At 48.4% G+C, this 14,669-nt stretch overlaps 1 protein-coding gene across 3 annotated transcripts in view; it reads right to left on the reverse strand.

Annotated features, from left to right (window-relative positions):
• Positions 1 to 14,669, reverse strand: part of Ldlrad3 (low density lipoprotein receptor class A domain containing 3) — a 243,827-nt gene that overhangs the window by 100,978 nt on the left and 128,180 nt on the right. For 2 of the 3 annotated variants that reach the window (XM_075961535.1, XM_075961532.1), the window contains exon 4: positions 12,958 to 13,092. In XM_075961535.1, the coding sequence (XP_075817650.1) occupies positions 12,958 to 13,092 (135 nt within the window). The remainder of the gene's footprint in view (positions 1 to 12,957; positions 13,093 to 14,669) is intronic. The other variant, XM_075961533.1, reaches the window with a different exon arrangement.

Here is a 14,669-nt window from a genome sequence, read left to right on the forward strand (position 1 = left end):
CAGTCAGCTTGGCAGATCGCAGACACAGGCCACCACGGCTTCTATCCACTAGGTCTCAGATCTACGGGAGTGCTGAATGCTTGAACAACTTCAAAACCGCTTGGTATGGTTCAGATTTGAACACTTTAATGAAATCCAGCAAGGAACACGGTGGAGGCAAAAAGACGACAAAGGCAGAACCAAGATTAGTTAGGAATTCAGCAAATTAGTCTAGTTTGCGTCGTGTTTCAGTTCACATCCCAGTTTAAATATAGCATGTATTTAATATGATGTGAAGTCATATTTTAACACCTCCCAACTGTGAGGACTTTGCAATTCTAATAGAAAACACGCCATAAATTAGCCTGAGGTGACGTGCTGCTCTGGTTCACGTGTCTCAGAGTGTGACAGTCTGGAATGGATCAGGACAGTAGGGATTTCTTCCCATCCCTTGTTCTTCTAGATACTGATAGCGTTTACTCTAAAATATTACTGTCAAACCAAAATGCAAAACCTTCTCTTCCTGAATGAGAACATTCCTCTAAACCAATCAGACTTCCACAAGGCCTTCAAACAGGTAGCCACCAAGGGAGGCGCATGATGAAGGGAGGGCTCTCTCCCCTTCAGGGCTGAGTCCAAAAGCCAAACTCTTAATAAGGTCTGCTGAGTGGACGAAGGTTAGCTTGAGACGCACCTGGTACTATAAACGATACAAGACACATCTGGAGGAATCACCAGCAAGCCCTCCACCCCACCCCACTGCATTCCATCTCTAGCTGCGTCTGGATGTTCATGTCCTAGAATGTTCCACTGTTGTTTCCACCTTCATGAGGCCATAAGGCAAGATGCCAGATGGAACCAAGCCTGACCCAGGATCCCTGCTGGGAAGCAGGATGGAAGAAGGTTTTGTCACCCATCCAGGGCACAGCCCTCCGAGACCTCAGCAGCTTGATTTGAATTTGGTGTTTCTACAAAAATGGTAGGTACTATTAAGGCCGGAGCTCAACGGCTCCTGATGGCTCACAGGAATGACAGTCACACTTAGGGGTGCCTACTAAGCACCCTACAGACTTCTCTCACACTTCTTCTCAGCAGCCTGGAGGCAGGTAACAGTCACCTTGTGTTGAAGAGGGACAGAAGGGCTGAGTAATTTCAAGAGTGGTCGTCCCAGTCTAGTGGAGGGCTGACATGAATAAGAAACCTCGCTCCAGCTTCAATCTCATGCCAACAAAGAATGAGTTAGACATGGCTCAGTTCCTGTAAGAACTTCCATGAGGAGAAGGACTGGGGCATCATTTAAAGAGCTTTGTAAGACGAGACAGGACAGGACCTGAGGGCAGCTTTCCTGACCTGGGTGCCCTCCTGGAAAGAGCTCAGTAATGCAAGGATGTGAGTAACCCAACGAGAAATGAGGGGAGGGCTGGCTGAGGAGAAAGTAAAATGCCAGGCGTGGTTTCTGAGCAGTTTCCCTACCCAGGCAGATGTAGCAGTGTCTAGGGACATAGCTTCTGACGGACTGTGGATCCAATGACTTGTGTACAAAAGAGCAACCTCAAATTGAAGGGGTTATAACAACATCTAAACCCCCACAGTTTCTGTGGTTTAAGAACCCTGGATAGTAATGTCCATTCATGTTTGGAGCCTCAAGTTTTTTTTTAATTTTTTTTATTATTTATTTATTTTGTATACAATATTCTGTCTGTGTGTATGTCTGTAGGCCAGAAGAGGGCACCAGACCTCATTACAGATGGTTGTGAGCCACCATGTGGTTGCTGGGAATTGAACTCAGGACCTTTGGAAGAGCAGGCAATGCTCTTAAACCACTGAGCCATCTCTCCAGCCCCCTGGAGCCTCAAGTTTTGTTATAGACGGACAAGATGGGGCTGAAGCCTAACTGGCAGCAGGCTGAAAGGCCACCAGCCCCACCCGCATCTCTCTCTTCCTGCAACTCCTGTGGACTCTGGCTTGGGCTTCCTTAGAGTATGGCAAGCTTGTCCACCATGTTTCTATGACAACTGATGAACACATATTCCAAACAAGAATCCCTGGCCTTTTGTATCCTATGGGTGTCACGGGTATCAGAATGACATACTTTGCTGTGTCACAAAAGCGGAGCTCGTTTCCGGGAAAAGGGGCATAGCTCCAGCTCCCAAAGAGAGGGGTGCCAAAGATTTTGTAAACTTACTTTAAGACCACCAGACTAAGGTTGGAATAAAGACAGGAGTAAAGGGACCATAGATGGGGGTGGGTGGGGCTTCCCCAAGAAGAAAGATGCACCCTAGTCATCTCCTCCCAAACCACAGCATGTTCCTCAAGGGAAGCAGGCAGAACTGGCACACCAGAGTAAGGTTGAGGGAAAATCTATAAAAGGTTCTGAGGCACCTGGGAAAGAGCAGCCTGACACATCAGCTAATGAGGACAAAGTGTCTGTCCTTGGAGATTTCCTTCAGATGCAAACTGACCTAAATTGGGAGCCAGCTGACCTCTGTGCAAAAAGAAAAAAAAAAAGAAAGAAAAAACAAAAAAGCACAACCAGAGTCAGGTTTCTGTCATCTGAAGTTAACTAAAACCTTGGACCCATTCCAAAATCAAGATAAAAGCATGGCTCTCCAAGGGTCACCACAGCTTTAGAACAAATTAGCTTATGAAGGAAGAAACAAATACGTGAGACACCTTGGACTTGACATCTGGGGTGGCTGAAAGGGGTCAGCCGTCATGGCGCGTTTCTACAGCACCGCCAGGGATGCAGCCGGCTGGCACTTCAGGGTCCTCCAGCGCTGGCCCAGGGGGCTGTGGGACCCCTCAGAGGAAAAGCACAGCAGTGCTGTCTCTCGGGCTATGTGGATTATTGCCAGTCAGAGCAGCCATACCTGTCCCATGTCTGTGGACACGCTGGCTCCCCAAACGAATCTTCGAACTATTGGTTCAAGTTAAAATGGTGTAAGCAGCTTCTGGGGTTAAATAATTTCCAGTCTTTACCCTTTTCCCCTTTCTGTCTGAGTCATATATTCCTGTTGCTATGAGAAAGGAAAGATTTTCCTGCCTCCCTTGCAGCTTAGGTGTGGTCATGTGACTAAGTTTAGGTCACTAAAAGTGTTGTGTGCAACCTGGTCATTTCTTCAAGACTATCTGGTCTTCTGAGGTCTGGGAAATAGGAGCTGTTGGAGCAGGTTTGGGGCCCTGCTGAGAGCAGACTGTCTCATTGGCAGCCATGCCAAGCTTTTCATGTGAGTGCTGGGATTCAAACTTGGGTCCTCGTGCTTGTAGATCAAGAGCTCTTATACACTGGGCCATCTTCTCAGCCCCACAAGCTCTGTCTTTGAATCTAATCTTCCCTTTGTCTAGAGGCTCAGCCCCACCCATGTCTCTGTGGCCACTTTTATTCATCCTAACTGACTAGGCAAAGATTTCATTTCTCAGAAGTCTTGCCATATCCCGCCAGGAAATGCTGCCATCCTGCCTGCCCCCTGCTTTCCCAGAGGCCGGTTCATTCCTCCATTACAACATTCATCACACGTTAGGGTAATTATCAGGAGAGGATTATGTTTCTCAATTGCAAAACTGAGCGACTTTGATCTGGTCTGGCTCTGAATTTCCTCCAGTGCTGGGAGGAGCTGGTCAGCCTCAGACAACACAAACAGTGATGTAGGAATGAGCACTAGGAAGGGTCCACAGAGCAGAGTGTTGATGGAGTTAGCAAGCTGAGGGTCACAGTCAGTCTTTGGAGGAAGAAATGTCCCTGCATCCTCCAGTAACACAGCTGCCCCGGGCTGTGAGAACCTGCAGAGCGGACCTGGGAGAAAAGCAGTCAGTTGCACATGTGACCCCACTTCCCTAAAACCTGGTCCATCCACTCAGGCAAGGCACACTCCTCAAGTGTCTAGGCTAGCCTCTCCCATTCCCCAGGGACCAGCAGAGGGAAAGGGGCCAGAGCTAGTGCAAGAGCAGCGTGAAGAGACCCAAGCAGCAGCTCAGCAGATTACCACAGTGGGGAAGAGACCAGGAAGCAATTACTGCCATGAGTGCAGAATCGGTCTGATTTGCTTCTAAATGAGGGGTGTTTCAGAAATCTTCAAACTCCTGCTGCAGTGGTTAAAGGGAAGGACGATTCGGATGCAAACACTCAATTACCAAGAAGAAAAGCCCACGGGTACAGAAAGGCGGCAATCAGCCGCTCCCAGCCTCCTTCTGTCTCTTCCAATGAAGTCAGCATTTTCTGTCTTTCCCAGCCCAGCTGGGATTTCAAATTCTTAAATTAAAAGCAGGAGGAAAGGGAGGGGGGAAGAACTTTCTTATTCCTCTTGCTGAATGGACCTCCAGCAGTTTTAGTCTAACTAAAGCTAAATGAATTCTTTAAGGGGGATGACTTTTTCTTAGGATCCCTTGAAGAAAGTTCTTGACATCACTGGATAGCCACAAATCTTAGGATAAATAATAGTCACTCATCAAATCCAGGTTTGTGACACTCTGTGTTATATATTAAACCTAGACTTTTCTTCATTGAAATTTCTTTGCCATCCCTACTTGGAAGTCTAGGCTCAAATGAGCAGTTCTCCCTTCCCAAGCTCTCTACGACATCCCTAGGCATCATCGTTCGTGGCTCAGTTACTTGGATCTCTTTAGTGACAGGCAGCAAAGGTCTTAAAAAACCGTAAGTGACTCTGACTCTCAATGATGTGGGCTGGTGAGGGGACTGAGGCTGCAAAGCAGAAAGCAAGCACAAGCTTCCAGTCCACCAAGCTACTGTCCCTGCAGTGGCCTGCACAGTCTAACCTCCCTTCCCTTGTTCAGTTCGTCACTGTGCCTTGTTGATTCTGATTTTACTTACTTCCTAAAAATACTGGCTCAACTATTCTCACTGTTAACACCTTCATGGGATGGTAAAATCTTGACTATCAATCTGACTAGACTCAGACAGCAGGAGTTCCCACAGTACACCACTGGGCATGTCTATGAGGGCATTTATCGAGACGACCAGATCATGAGAGCTCTGAACTAACCAGACTGAGCAATGGAACTGTGGGGGTGCAGGTGGGGATGGAAGTGGGTTAGGGATGCAGGTGGGGGGAGGGTGCAGATGGGGGTGGAAGTGCAGGTGGGGATGAGGGGGCAGGCGGGGGGTTAATTGGAGGAAGTGTGCCTTTAGTAGCATGCCTATGAGAGGTATAATAACTTAGCCCTTCCTCTGTCATCCTTCTGTTCTTGCTGCCAGACGTGAACAGCCTCAGACCCACACACTTGCACCAGGATGACAGATACTCTGGCCTGCCTCAGGTCCACACAACTATTTGCTCTGCTTTCACTTTGGGGTGGGGTGGGTTCTAGTCGTCTGGAGACGACTGAAATGCAACAGACTGTCTTCGCGATCTATTGCTGCAACGAGACACCATGACCGAAACAGCAAGCTGGGAGGAGAGGGTTCACTCAGCTTACACTTCCACATCACTGTTCATCACCAAAAGAAATCAGGGCAGGAACTCAAGCAGAGCAGGAACCTGGAGGCAGGAGCTGAAGCAGAGGCCATGCAGGGGTGCTGCTTACTGACTTGCTCCTCATGGCTCGCTCAGCCTATTATAGAATCCAGGAGCACCAGACAAGGAGTGGCACCACTCACAATGGGATGGGCCTTCCCCTACCAATCACTAATTAAGAAAATGCCCTCTTAGGGAGGCATTTTCTCAATTGAGGTTCCCTCCTTTGGGATGACTACAGCTTATGTCAAGCTGACATAAGACAGACCAGCACAGGGACCCTGCACCTTAGTAAGTCTCCTTATGTCAGCCAACATTCCACGGGTCAAAGTGAGCCCAGGACCCATGAGCAGAGGCTTTTCTGTTTTGTTTTTTGTATCTTTGAAGCCTGTCTTGGACTCACTTTGAAGACTAGGTAGGCTGGCCTTTAACTCACAGAGATCCTCCTGCCTCTGCCTTCCAAGTGCTGGATTAAAGGTGTGCGCCACCACCACCCAGAGACTTTTTTTTTTTTTGGCCACTCTACCAGTACAGTGAAAAGGGTCTTCGAGAGCAAAGAACCGAGAATGGTTCGCCAAGCTACTACACGGTGGACAGCAGAGGTGGCCCACAGGAGAAGACCAAGCTCTAAAGTTCAGCATTAGCCAAGTAGCAATTCTTTCAATGACCCACAAATGTTTGAAAAAAATCCGTAGAGTTAGCAGTGGTGGCTGAATATGGTGACCAGGTGCCAAGACACTTTCACCTTGGTTTGGTTCTATCAAGTAGCCATACACATATTCCTAAAACACAGGCTCCAATAATATATCAGGGCCCACTTGCTAAGACAGATGGACTAGGAAATTCAACGTGACAGAGCTCACAGTTATCTCAGTGGAAAGCCTTGGTTGAGGAATCATCTAGATTATAATGGCCTGTGGACATGCCTATGGGGATTGTCTTATTGTTCAGCCCACTGTGGGTGGCACCATCCTTAGGCAGGTGATCCTAGGCTGTATAAGAAAGTCAGCTAAGCAGGAGTCAGAGAACAAGCTGGAGAGTGAACCAGCAGGCAGCATGCCTCCATGGCTTCTCCTTCAGGCTCCCGTCCTGATTTCCCTCAAAGATGGACTTGAAAGTAGAAGATGAAAAGAAATCAACCCTTTCTTCCGCTAGGTTGTGCTCATCACGGTAACAGAAAAGCAGCAAGGCCTGCAGCGGGGAAGAAAACAAGGGGGCGAGTGACCTAGTGCAGAGGCTCTGCCTCTACCAATTCCAGTGCCAGAGCCACTTGAGGACAGAGCTAAGGAGCTAGGAGCCAAGGGGGCACAAGTACAGGAAACGAGGCTCTTGGAATTCAGGTTTAAAGGAGTTTCTGAAACTCACCGTGGCCCTATCACCCTGCACAGGGACAGACCAGCTCTCTCCCCAGATGGTCCTTTTCTGCATCCCCCCCGCCCTCCCTGTCTCCACTGGGTCTGTCCCCTGTGATGACTATCCAGGCCTTCACATCTCTGTTGCTATTTCTGGTGTTCCACAAAAGGTGAGTCTGTGCTTTAATGAGAGGCTACTTCTTGGGGGCTGCAACAGCCGAGTAGGTCTGCCGTAACAATACCAATGGCTTGTGGGTGGGATGTTGAACAGGAGAAATCTATCGTGGTGCAATGTGAAAGACTAGAAGTCCAAGATTAAGGTGATGGAGGAGGGGCTCCCTCTGAAGGCTGCGAGGACAGTCTGCTCCTTTTCTGGCTTCTTAGCCATCTGTACTGAAAGCATCCTCCCATTCTACTTTTATGTCCTACAATGTTCTCCCTGGGTGTGTGTGATACACCTACACTCCCTTACTATAAGGACACTGGTGGAATCAGAGGCTCACCCTATGCTAATGGGACCTTATCCTAACTAATTCTATCCTCAATGATCCTATTCTTAAACATGGCCATAGTCTGTGAAACTGGAGGCAGGGTCTGGATTTGCCTAAGTTAATTTTCAGAAGGAAAAACCGTAATTCAACAAGAGAGCAAGATCCCAGTCTGCACACAGGCCTGGAACCTGACAGTTTCCGCATCAGGCATCCACTGAGAGAAATATCCAGGTTGATAAATGCTAATGCTTACCGTCCCCAGTGCACGCATGTACATACCACAATACACACACACACACACACACACACACAAACACACCCTGCAGAAGAAACAGCACGAAGCTACCATAGCTGGCTTCTGGTGAGGTGCCAAACCTCAAACAGCCTTCCATTCTCCTGAAGCCTTATCACCAGGGCACAGCAAGAAAATAAAGATGCTCTGCCAGGCACAAAACTCCTCCACCAACTCCCTGTAGGGGTGGTTCCCTAGGCAGAGCTCACCTCAAAAATGCCACAGTGGGCAGGACGCCCAGCAGTGGAGAGCTCCTTTACTGAGCAGACTGTAGCACAAGAGGAGGATCATGCCCATTTCACGGTTCCCCCTCCCCTTTAACTCATTGCACCTGGGGCCAGACTGCTTCCCGAAATTCTAGTGTGCCAGATGGTAGAGGGGGAGGAGTGGTGGTGGGCACTGCCTCAACTCAAGTTCACGTCTCGGCTCCCTACTTGCTTGCTGTGTGCACTTGGCCTAAGAATTCTTTACCTCTTCATCCAGAAGGAGGGGCAAGAACGCAGGACCCTGGGGTGAGGATGGGGTTGTTAGAACACAGCAGAACAACACAAGCAGGATGTGGACAAAGGTCCGTGACCCCGAGTTTGACTTCCTGCGTGTACTGTTCCTATAAAGTCCTGTGTGGTCCCCTCCCAAAGCCCGGCTGAACATCACCGTCTGGGACTAAAGCACCAATCACAGGAGCCCCCCTCTGAGGCGCTCTGTATACAAATTATCTAATGTCACCTCAACTACAACCGAGGTTTCACAGGGGAGGTTCCCTCTCCAGTCTCACCTCTGAGGCTGCTGCCAGACCTCCGTTCCTTACTGGCTTAAGGCTGGGGTCCTCCCTCAACTCCCTGCCACAGGAGCCTCTGCAGCTCGCAACTTCCAACACGGAAAGTGGCCCTCGTCAGGAAAGCAGGACAGAGTACGAGGGAAGGGGTCGTAACCTAATCCTGGAGACGACGTCCCGTGCTTGCTGCATTTCTCTGGTTCAAAGTAGGTCACAAAAGCGCATCTGTTCACACAGCATCATTCGCTAGAGTCAAAAGTGATAGAGGAGTCAAATGTGGTCTATCAATAAAAAGGAACAGTATTGGCTTTTAAAAGGAAGGAAACTGCCATTCATGCTATAAAATATTTGAACCCTAATGACATACCACGTGAACCGAGCACTCACAAAAAAAGACAAACGTTACACAACTCTACTTATACAGTACCTAAAGCTACCAAGTTAATCAAGGCAGGAAGCAGAAAGTGGTTCTCAGGTTCTGGGGTGGAGTAGAGAACATTTTGTTTCTTTGTTTCTTAAGTAAGCCCAGTTTCAAGATGTAAAAGTTCTAGCACAACGGAAGCATAATTTCTGCCACTGAACTGGAAAAAGTCAAAAGTACTTTTCAAAACTTAAGATAGTCAATTCTACGCATTTTTTCCCCAAAGACAGAGAAAGAACGAGAGAGTGAGGAGAGAAAGAAACAATTCAGATCATTTATAAAAGGGTGGGACTGCACACAGGCGTGAGTGCCAGGAGGTGCCATCAGTAGACACCAATGCCACATTCAGATAACATTTTCAAGGTACCAGAACGGTGTTCCCTATCACACGTATGGCACTTGCTGCTACATGGAAGATATACAGCATCCGAGTTCCAAAGCACAGGACAGTCACAGTGAGGCTGTCCCAAAGATGGCCTTGTCAAAGTATCTCCTGCAGGCGACACAGCAAATCAACAAAGCCCCGATAAGATCTGAGTCCACGAGTCTCTAAATGCATCCCACACAGCACGCTGCAATACTCTTCCATAGTCTCCCCGACTCCCAGGTCCTCACGGACTGGGCTGACATTTTCGGAGAGGATCCACCATAAATAGAGACTGATTTCAACCTACTCAGATTAGGAGAAAAGCATTTAGAACAACTCATGTCCTTGCCTTGAAGTCAGTTTTATTCACTTCTTCCAAACATTGGAAAATCTCTCTTTTTCTTCTCACATCAACTGAAAGCAAAGGGCTTTTCAGAGGCAGAAGCCCAGGGGGTGAGTTCTTGTGCAGAGGCGCTGAGCCGAGAACCCAGTGTGTTGAAAGCACTGATAATCCCATGAGGCATGAGTGTACACTCTGTCCAGGGAAGAAGTCTTTGAGATGCTTTAGGAAGACACTGCATGGAGCCCCGTTTCTCCACAGCCCAGCGCAGGGAAGGTTTTCTCACATAACTGGCGTTCGTTTGTCTGCAGCAAGCATTCCTATCTAGAGGCTACAAAGTGTGTCCTTGAGGATAACAGTCTTGTCTAACGTGGGGGAGACGGACGCTGCAGGAGGGATGTAGAAACATAGGCTGGCCAATGGGACTCAAGTCTAAGACTCACTCACAGCTTGTGCTTCCTTCAGGACACTCCCTTAGATGGAAAGGCAGAGACCTCCCTACTGAACCCGTGACAACAGGTTACTTTAATAAGCTGTGGGAACGTTCATTCGCATACTGAAATAAACACGATAAGCACAGGGAACCACAACAGAGATTTATTTTTCCTATTTGTCAAAACTTACGGAGCCCACTACGGGCGAGACACTGGGTAGGCAGGATGCCTGGGATTGGAGAGGCAAAAAAGACACACCTTCCACTCCTCGGTAGCTAGGAAAGATTCCCAGCACAATGGTCACCTCACACGTTTTTTGTTTTTCCCTGGGTTTTTGGTTTTTTTTTTTTGGTATCAACATGGTTCAAAGTCTTTCATTTGATACTGAACAACTACACACAAGGCCTGGGAGGCAGGTGTCTTAGTTCCGTTTCCATTGCTATGATAAAATGCTCTGACCAAAGCTACATAAGAGAAAAAGGTCGTTTTGCCTCACAGTCCTGGAGGGACAGAACCCATGACGGTGGACTGATAGTCAAAATGAACCATACAGCAACAGGGTCCAGAGGCCAAAGGCGAAGCTTGGGTGCACCACCACCAATTTCTAAACTCTCTGTCCCTGTGAGAGTGAAACAGAGAGAAAAAGAAGCAGAATTTATAAGCACTAACCACAACTACAGCTAGACTACAGAGGGGTTACCAGCCATCCCTCTGACGGATGAACAACAACCCAATCACAGAACGGCACAGGATGTTGTCGACATGACCACACAGTGGAGTGCGGAACAATGGCCCAGACAAATCGGGACTCACAGCTTAGATTGAAGTCCTTCTCGTGAAACCTTCAGGCACCACAGGTGGGGCTAAGATACACGAGAACATCAATACTAGGTGAGAAGCAGTCTCTGTAGGAAAGCGTCCTCCATACCTATCCGTGTATTTACTCAACTCTGTGACTGTCATCCCCGTTAGCATCTAACCTCAACATAAGTTTTCCACGATAAAGATTTGACTTTGTAAAGCCATGCACACAGGCACAGGAGTTTAAAGTTTCCCTGGTAAATGATGAACTCAAGCCCTCTCTGAAGTTAGAGCTAGGTCAGAGCAGTTGCTCCTAGACTTGGGCATTAGAATCACCCGGCGTGGTATTAAAACAAAACCTGATTCAGTCATTCTGCAGTGGGGTCCCAGCCCCTGCATTCCAAGAGAGACCACACACGTGACAGTGGCTGCTGCAGCTGGGTGCACACTTATTCTTACTGAGCACCGATGAAAACACCCAAGGGGTAAGTTTCCCACGAAAGAATCTTATAATTCTACCACCACTCGCCCCACTGAGTCCTTCCCGCAGATTCTGGCAAAGCCTGTTCGGCCACGCATTTTACCTTGTCTATGGCCCCCAGTCATACAGACGTTAGAGGTCATGTTCCTGCCTGGTCCACACACCTCTGGTGGTGTGAAAATGCTCCATTTGCTCACTCATTCCTGCATTTTAATGACATAATAAGCAGCAAGCAAAATAAAAGGACCTTGAAAACAACCTCTATTTGTCCCCCAGAAACGTCCCCCTACCTAGCTTCACCTCCAAACATATTACAACCAGTTAAATCTCTTGCTTGTCTTGTAATTTTATTAAATCTGCAAACATGGCCATTCAGTCAAACACTGAAAAACAAATGAACTCTACCAGCAAGCAACAATATGGGTGACTCGTAGTCGCAGAACACTATTAATGGGAAGAAGTAGAGATCGCAAAGAAATTAAGTCAATTTGTAACATTAGAAATACTTGTTCTTCCAAATGCCTTAAAATAGCGGCGCATTAATAAAGCTTTGTACTCCGATGTCTTCACTGAAGACGCACATGGTGGGAGCTGGGGCTGTAGGGCAGTTAGTAGACATAACGCTTGTTTGGCATGTGTGACATCCAGGGTTTCACCCCCAGCACTAAGAAAAACCAGGCATAACAGCTTATGAACTAGGGGGGAGGCAGCAGGATCAGAAGTTCAAGGTCATTCTAGGGTACAAGTAAGCTTTGGTTTACATGGGAGGGGGAGAGAATGAGTACTCAAGGGAGGCCAAAAGGGAGGGAGAAGGAAAGAGGGCGGAGAGAGGGAAGGAGGGAGGAGGGAAAGAGGAAGGAAGGAAGGAAGGAAGGAAGGAAGGAAGGAAGGAAGGAAGGAAGGAAGGAAGGAAGGAAGGACGGACGGACAGACATGCACGTTCACTGAACAAGATCCCGGGAATCTCCACAGGAAGGAGAAACCTTAGCCTTCAATGTCCTTCCTCCAGCTGCAGCCATCAGTTTCTATGAAATAACTCCCAAATCAAGAGCTTCTATATGCACAGACAAGCCGCAGAGGAACCGAGTAGTAAACGCATGCGGGGGGGGGGGGGGCTGGGCGTATCAGTGCTCATCAGACAGATGACAGTACTTGGGGAGGCTATCATTTCATGACTACTAAGTTAACAAAACTGAGAAGAAAAAAGTCAAAGCCAGAGCAGCCATGAATGTGACTGAGCTGTCAGGGAAGAACTGACAGGCACAGCAGTGAAACCCGAGAGAAAATTGCAGCCAGCTGTGTGGAGAAATGTGGTCATGACTCGTGCAGGCATCTCGCTCTTCAGAACTCATCCAATAGAAGGAATTCAACGGAGGGAAACGACTCACATGACTCTCGACAACACTACACTGTGGAAAACCGTAGCAAAGAAATTCAGTAGGCACGTAATGCAACCAAAGATGACTATAGGAGAAACGCATATACAGTGGCCAAAGTCAAAATGATAGGCACAATGGTACCAAGACCGCAACACCCAGGATAAAGGCAGCATAAGGGTACCAAGACTACAACACCCAGGATAAAGGCGGAACAATGTTATCAAGACTGCAACACCCAGGATAAAGGTGGAACAATGTTATCAAGACTGCAACACCCAGGATAAAAGCATGCACAAAAGTCACCAGCGCTGCTGTTAGGAAGAGGGCACCGGTGCGTCTCTTTCCCCCCTCGCCTGATTTAGAGCAGTACCCACCAAGAGAACTCTCGCAGCTCTCCTCGTCGCTGTTGTCTTGACAGTTGTTCTGTCCATCACAGATGAAGCTCTTGTCAATGCACAGGCCATTCCTGCAGTGGTAGCGGGCGGTGGAGCAGAGCAGGGGGTTTGCTGCTGTGGGGAGAGAAGAGAATGGGTCATCAGGGAGCCTAGTTATCCCCTTGAGGGCCCAGGAGACTTCTCTAGTCAGGAAAGCAGCAGAGCTAGGCTGTACAGCCCATCCCAGAGACTGGCCAGCCCATGACCTGGACAAGATAAACTTTATTTATTCTGTACCTTCCTAAGCCCTTCTCTAGGACACCACCAGGGCTGGAGGTCAAAGTCTCCTCTAAAGACTCAACCCTGCCAGGTGGTGGTGGCACACGCCTTTAATCCCAGCACTGGGGAAGCAGAGGCAGGCAGATCTCTGTGAGTTCGAGGCCAGCCTGGTCTATAAGAGCTAGTTCCTGGACAGGCTCCAAAGCTACACAGAGAAACTCTGTCTTCAAAAACAAACAAACCAAAGAGAGGGAGAGGGAGAGGGAGAGGGAGAGGGAGAGGGAGAGGGAGAGGGAGAGGGGGAGGGAGGGAGGGAGGGAGGGAGGGAGAGAGAGAGAGAGAGAGAGAGAGAGAGAGAGAACCCTATATTGAGTCTAAGCTTAGAGCTCAAGGGCTTTAATTGTGGAGTCTCCAGGGGACGGCTGGTGACAGAAAACATAGAACTGCAGAGTCAGAAGCAGCAGTCAACTTGGGGACCTTCTGCCCCTAAGAAAGGGACCAGCTGATTAGATTCATGAGCTATGAGCAGTTCTTGCATCTCCTCCCTCCTTCTAGGGTGTCTTTTGAGCAGAAGGTCAACAGCAGGTGTCCTCCTTACTCGCTCCCCACCTAAGTTCAGGAGCTCTTCCTGTCTCTACCCCATTCCTACCCCACAGGGCTGAGATTACAGATCAGCAACCACACACACAAGTAAGTGGTGCTGAAGATCTGAACTCAGGTCCCTGTGCTCATGCGGAAAGTATAGCATGAATTCTAATTGGTCTTAATAAATGAAACTCAGGTTCAGATTTTAGGGGGTGAAAGCTGAAGGATCAGAGAAGCAAAGTTCCAGCAACTAGAGAGTTCTTTTACCTCTACCAATGCTTAGACCAAGAGGGCAAACCTCAGTCTGCCTAGACTGCACTGTGTCTCCACCAAACCTCCGACTCCACTGTCTCCTCCTTATATCCCTCTCTCTGCCCAGTCATATCCCTCCTGCCTTCACCTCCCTAGCTCTGGACTAAGGACGCGGGATCCCAAGTGCTGGGATCATCTTCGTGTGAGTTCTATTCTCTTTTTAGACAGAATCAACCTCCTGTAGCCCAGGGTGGCCTTGAGTCCTGGGATTAAAGGTGTCACCACTCCCTGGCTTTTAGCAACTTAGCTTTGCACTCTGATCTTAAGGTAAGCTTTATTTATTAAAATAAAAACAAATAAAATACCACTATAGGAAAGCACTTTACTGAGCTATGGCCACAGCCCCTCTGATGCCTTCTCTGTAGGTCAGACTCCTCATTCGTCCAGGCCTGCTAGCCTAGCGATGGCCTTCACACCTCCATGGGGCAACTGCTCAAGGCCCTTTCAAGGATCTTAAAAGAAATCACAGTGCTGGGTTCTGCCCTTCAGAAAAGGGGTGCCAACTGGAGAGTGTCAGGCAGACACAAAACCAGTGA

Source organism: Microtus pennsylvanicus, chromosome 2 (genome assembly GCF_037038515.1).
Source record: "Microtus pennsylvanicus isolate mMicPen1 chromosome 2, mMicPen1.hap1, whole genome shotgun sequence".
Classification (NCBI taxonomy): Eukaryota; Metazoa; Chordata; class Mammalia; order Rodentia; family Cricetidae; genus Microtus; species Microtus pennsylvanicus.